This window comes from Pinus tabuliformis, chromosome 3_2 (genome assembly GCF_031772625.1).
Source record: "Pinus tabuliformis cultivar Carrire ecotype Pingquan chromosome 3_2, CPIR1, whole genome shotgun sequence".
In the NCBI taxonomy this organism is placed as follows: Eukaryota; Viridiplantae; Streptophyta; class Pinopsida; order Pinales; family Pinaceae; genus Pinus; species Pinus tabuliformis.
In genome coordinates this window covers 600,559,835-600,565,311 of record NC_142302.1, presented here as the reverse complement: position 1 = coordinate 600,565,311, position 5,477 = coordinate 600,559,835, and the positions used below count along the sequence as shown (strand labels likewise).

General features: G+C 36.2%; 1 protein-coding gene across 1 annotated transcript; it reads left to right on the top strand.

The window, feature by feature from the left end:
• Positions 1-2,549: 2,549 nt before the first annotated feature.
• LOC149182025 (tRNA endonuclease vms1-like) lies at positions 2,550-3,881 on the top strand. Its single transcript, XM_089414426.1, has one exon. The coding sequence runs from the start codon at positions 2,829-2,831 to the stop codon at positions 3,879-3,881; it is 1,053 nt and encodes a 350-aa protein (XP_089270552.1). The 5' UTR covers positions 2,550-2,828.
• Positions 3,882-5,477: the final 1,596 nt, after the last annotated feature.

The following is a 5,477-nucleotide window of genomic DNA, read 5'->3' as shown; positions in this document are numbered from 1 at the left end:
AAAACATGTTTCTACAGTATATTCCCCTATGAATATAGTTTACAAGGAAATTTTAATCACTCAATTTAGATATTGTATGAGAGAGTTATGACCAAAATACTGACTATCTATCGTAGATCTGCACTTTTAAAACTTTGTTTTTCCAATTGTTCACTTGCGTATTTCTCTAATCAATTATTCATTTCTTCAAAAAATGTTTCTATCTGATATATATACATGAATCTACTTTAATTTCCAATTTTAATCATTTGAATTTGTCATCAAACGAAAAAATTATGCTTAACATATCCACTGTTGGTATAAGTTGGGAAATCGAAGATGACTCTATTATGTAGGTCATTCTAAGACCATTTGACAGATCATCTCATAATATTTTCAAAATATGTTTCCATTGATGATATAACTTTTAATTATATCCCATTTGGCTTTCGAATCACCCAAATCGGACAAAAAGAAAAGGAGTTATGATTGAAACACTATTGGTTGGTATGGTCGACCACTACTCTCCCACAGGTGACAAATAAATTTTTCTTTGTTTATATTTCTATGGATTTGTTTTATAGATTAACTAATTTTTAATGTTTTCATATGTCTTGGATTATGAGAGCCCAATCAGCTCTCGTCTTCCACGATTTCACATTTTATTGCAGGTAGACACTCATTTTTTTGCAGGTTCCAGGAGAATAAAAGAAGTCAATTTATGAACGAGCGATTCTTGAAAGAAATGTTAATGAAACAAGGGGATCTCATCCAATTAATTACCTAATAGATTCATAATAGAAGAAATTAAGAATTGATTTCTATTTGATGATTCATGTCAGTGTTTCCAAAGCAATTTTCCAAGAGATCATTTTTTTTCCACTGAAAGATTGATATTCCCTTAGGAAATAACATCATTGCTGTTGTAACTTAATTTATTTATTTATTTACTATTTTTAAATGAAGTGTTCTTTCTTTTCTGATTTCTCTTATGTTTTTATGTTTGAGGGGTTGCTTCCTTCAAAGTTGTAGTTTTCGTTCCATTGGCGAATGAATAGCTATTGTTTGGTAGAATGAACAAATTTAATTTGTATTTGGGTGTGTTTAGTAAGTGTTGTTCAATCAATTGAATGATTTCTATTCAATTAATTGAACAACACTTATTTTTGTGTCTGTCTTATTGTTCAATCGATTGAATGATTGTTGTTCAATCAATTGAACAACACTTATTTTTGTGTGTGTGTTGTTGTTCAATCAATTGAACAACACTTATTTTTGTGTGTGTGTTGTTGTTCAATCAATTGAACAACACTTTGTGCATTTTGTTGTTCAATTGATTGAACGATTGTTGTTCAATCAATCAAACAAAACCTTATGTGTTTTTCCCTTCAATTGATTGAATAATTTTTGTTCAATCAATTGAACAACACTTATTTGTTTCTATGTTTTTTTGTTGTTCAATGGATTGAATGATTTTTGTTCAATCAAATGAACAACAATTTTTGCATGTTTTCTTTTTAATCAATTGAGTGATTGCTGTTGAATCAATTGGACAATACTTTTTACATGTTTTTTGTTCAATCGATTGAACGATTACTTCTTATGCAATCCCTTACTCTTAAGGAGTAAATGGGCCTCCCTCCCTTTACAATAAAAACATTAAAATATGAAAATGCAAAACACATCTTCTTAAAGAGGATAGGGGTCTCATCATGAACCAGCCTACCATAATCATGAGGTTATAATAGGTGACATTCCATTATGGCCACCACACCAAGGCAATGACCTTCTTGATAGTTAAAATTGTCAGAAGGACAAGGTGTCTCATCACGAACCAGCCTGATCACTTTGTTATATCCTGGTGAATGGCATTATCATTATCTGGTTACCATGCCAACATAGTGGTCTCCTTATAGCAAGGAAAATGAGAGTCATCTAAATACTAAAAAGAGGACTTTGGCTCATTTTTGGGGTTAGAAAGAAACCCTATCGAGGCTATGAATGCCTGCTAGTAGCAATGACTCTGTTAGACTCTGTCTTATATCAGAGATTGATTCTTCTTCAAAACAGGGTTTTGAAGAAGAAATCATTAATGTTGCTTTTCAAATTATGTAATTTATCTTCAGCTCTTCTTAAGACAGCAGCAAACTTCAAAACTTCTACCTGCACAAACACAATTTCAAAGCATCATTTATATATATTTTGTGGAGAGCAGGTATTGCAAAATGCAGGTATATATTTTGGTTGTCTTTATGGTGTTACAGCTCCATTGCAGTTGGATGACAGTGAAGAGATTCATGTGCTCTTTGATTGGATGAAGCAACATGGAAAGGCTGTGTTAAAGCTCGACATGGGTATTCCAAAGCTTGCAAGTTGTTAGAGGATTTCAAAGGGATGGTTTTGAAATTTGATTCAGTCATGTATGGATCTCTTTTAGCTCTCTGTGCTTCACATAAGGGTGAAGAATGCTTACGTGACTATTTGCCCGGGATGGGGAGGACAAGCAGCGCTCTGCATGCCTTACAGCCTGGTTTCATACACCAAAAGATTATTTTATTGAGGTTGAGCAAGTTTCCTATGGTTCAAGAAATGCACGCTATGCAGATCGCTTCACCTTACTTTTACCATGTTGTCTTGATTACATTAAATGGGATGTAATATATAATTCTCAATACCCTTGGGTTGCACCGGATATCATCTTTGGACTGGATGATGATAGCTTTCAGCCCCTTTCCTTTACAGGTGAAGGTCAAGAAACATCTCAGTCAATTTGGGACATTTTTTGTGACTAGAAAATTAAAGACCCATCAGGGCTTTTGCGACTCATTCTTGAATTAAGGAATTTGTACATGGGTTATCAAAGGAAGCGTGTTGAGGAACTAGATGATCCCAGATTGAAATTTGAAATCAGCACCATTATTCCTAGGGAGGGACTGGAGATTTGTTTGTTATCTGGAATTGAGAGGCCAAATGCGGTGAAGTTTGCTGTTCCCCTTTTGGACCTTGATTTAAGCAATATTCTGGTTGGGTATCCATTGAAACACCGCCTGCAGATATTCTTACAGGTCATATTTCCTGTAAGGAAAAGACAATCTGAAATGCCATCTTCTCCACAGCTAAAGTTAGTTGCGTCAAAAACATTGAAGGAGTTATTTGACATTGAAGATGTCACACTTCCAGTTTGGGTTGATGGCATGTGCATGGCAGAATATATTCCTAATTTGGAAGAAAATCTAAGAGCTCAGGTGTCAGAAGCTATTGCATCAGTCAATTCACGGAGAATTATTGGAAGAGGTCCTCTCAATGAAGATGAATTTGAGGAAGTAGCACAGGGAACATTTTTGAAAGATGATGACATTTCTAGTATTTCTGGATCAGATGAAGAGTCGGATGATCCTATCACTTGTGGCTGGCAAACTCAAACCGAGTCTGTGAATAGATCCATGAATATGAAAAACCAGATTTTAATATCCCTACAATCTGGAGAAATTGTCTCAATTTGGAAAAGTTTGTTTTTGGGTGACAGAGAGGATCTACTTCCTGAACATAACAACTCTATGGTCAAAGAGAATGATGCTAAGGGTTTAGCTTTGGCTGACAAGGAGGTGATTGCGAGGTTGCAATCCTTGGTTAAAGAATCTCGAGATCAGAAAAACTTGAGGGTTGTGTTGCTTGCAAGTGGAGGACATTTCGCTGGTTGTGTTTTTGATGGAAATAATATTTTATCTCACAAAACTTACCACAGGTATGTAGTAAGGGCAAACGCAGGTGGCAGGCAATCAAGCAAAGATTCAACTAGGAGAGCTCCAAAGTCTGGCGGGGCTTCTCTGCGGCGTTACAATGAAATGGCTCTTAAAAAGGCGGAGAAAGATGCCAAACGAAAGCTAAAGCAAAGGAGATGAAAAAGATACGGAAATCAAAGCAAAAAGCGCAGGCTCAATCCACCAGTTTAGAAGTAGCTTCCGTTGCAGTTTGTTATGGACAGAATGTTGTCTCAGAGCTACTTGAAAAAGGCAAAGCATTACCCAACATGCAATCGCATGCATTTCAAGAGGAAAAAGACTGGTGACATTTCCTTCAACAGCACAATGGCATTAACACATGTTAACGAAAAACTCTGTTATCAAATGCTGAGGTATTGTTCATGGAAGATGCCACTGTTGATGATCTCATCGATGTCATTGAAGGGAACCGCATCCATATCCGAGCTTTTGGACCAAAATCAGCAGCGCAAATATCACGTGTTGGCTCTGGTGTTATTCTTCCCACAGTATACCTGCACAAGTGCAATCTGTCAAATGGAGAATGTGAAAGAAATAATTGGGATAAAAATGCATTATAACAATCATTTGGGATAATCACTTGAGAAAAGCACTAAGTTATAAGCATTCATCATTCAACCACTATGGGACTGAGGATGGTGATTCTAATATGCAGCAAGAGGTGATGGCGCCATTGAAATTATTGATCTCAGATTTGAGTCACACATGACAGGAGGAAAAAGTAAGCAGCCATTACGTCAAAGCGCAGAAATAGGCATGAAATAAGTTTGAAGATATACTTTCCAGATGTGAATGAAACTTAAAAAAGGACGATTGAACACCTAGCAGCAGAGAATAAGATTTCGATTGCCTATGTTATTTTTAGCAAAGGGAAGGACACCTGTAATGCCACCTATTCACCAGATTTGCCTCAAACTTAGCCAAACCATCAACAGAATTCAGTGGAAAGAGCGCCATTCTCCCTTCAGGAAAGCGCTGATTATTTTTAGTTTATTTTGTTAATAAGGATAATAAAACAAATCCCTCATCTTGGGGTCGACTTGTTTTTCCCCAGCTATAGTTTGTTTGATATTTTTGTGAGGTTCGTTAAAACAACGCCCTTTTTTTGGGCAGTAGTTTGACTTATTGTATTAAAAAATTCATTTGTAAGTAGAGAGAGAGGGAAGGAGAGGGAGTTTTTCTGAGCGCTGGGAGCTGCTGGAGAAGCAGAGAGCTTTGTATTGTACAGTTTTCTGCAGAGAATTTAATGGAATTTCAAAGCTCTGTTTGCTGAGATTCATGTGGTATGTTGATTTAGCATAAGTTTTTCCCTTTGTCTCATATGTAATCAGTATGTTCCATTTCATTTCATGACCCTTTCAAGCTGAACAAATGAAGTGATTAGGTAGGAATTCATAGTATTATATGCTCCTCCTATAAGTTTGTTCTCATTCGATGTTTTCTACTGTTTAAGGAGGATTCAGAGTTATTGTCTGCCCTCCTTAGCTCCTCACCAGTCTTGCCATCCCATTTGAAACCAGATTTGGTGTTAAATTGCATGCCTACCTTGCCTCAGTTGATAACCTGTGTAGTCATTATATTTTTCTGTTTGAAGCTGTGATTTTGCCCATGTAGCCCAGAAAAGCCCCGTCATTCCATTAAAAAACCCCAAAAATCATTAAATCCAAACCCCCTATCAATTTACTAGCCTAAAATCCTTATTCTTAATTGGTCAGC

What these genes read in the sequence shown, in the direction of transcription:
- LOC149182025 (XM_089414426.1), top strand. Translation starts at nt 2,829, where the DNA reads ATGGGTTATCAAAGGAAGCGTGTTGAGGAACTAGATGATCCCAGATTG.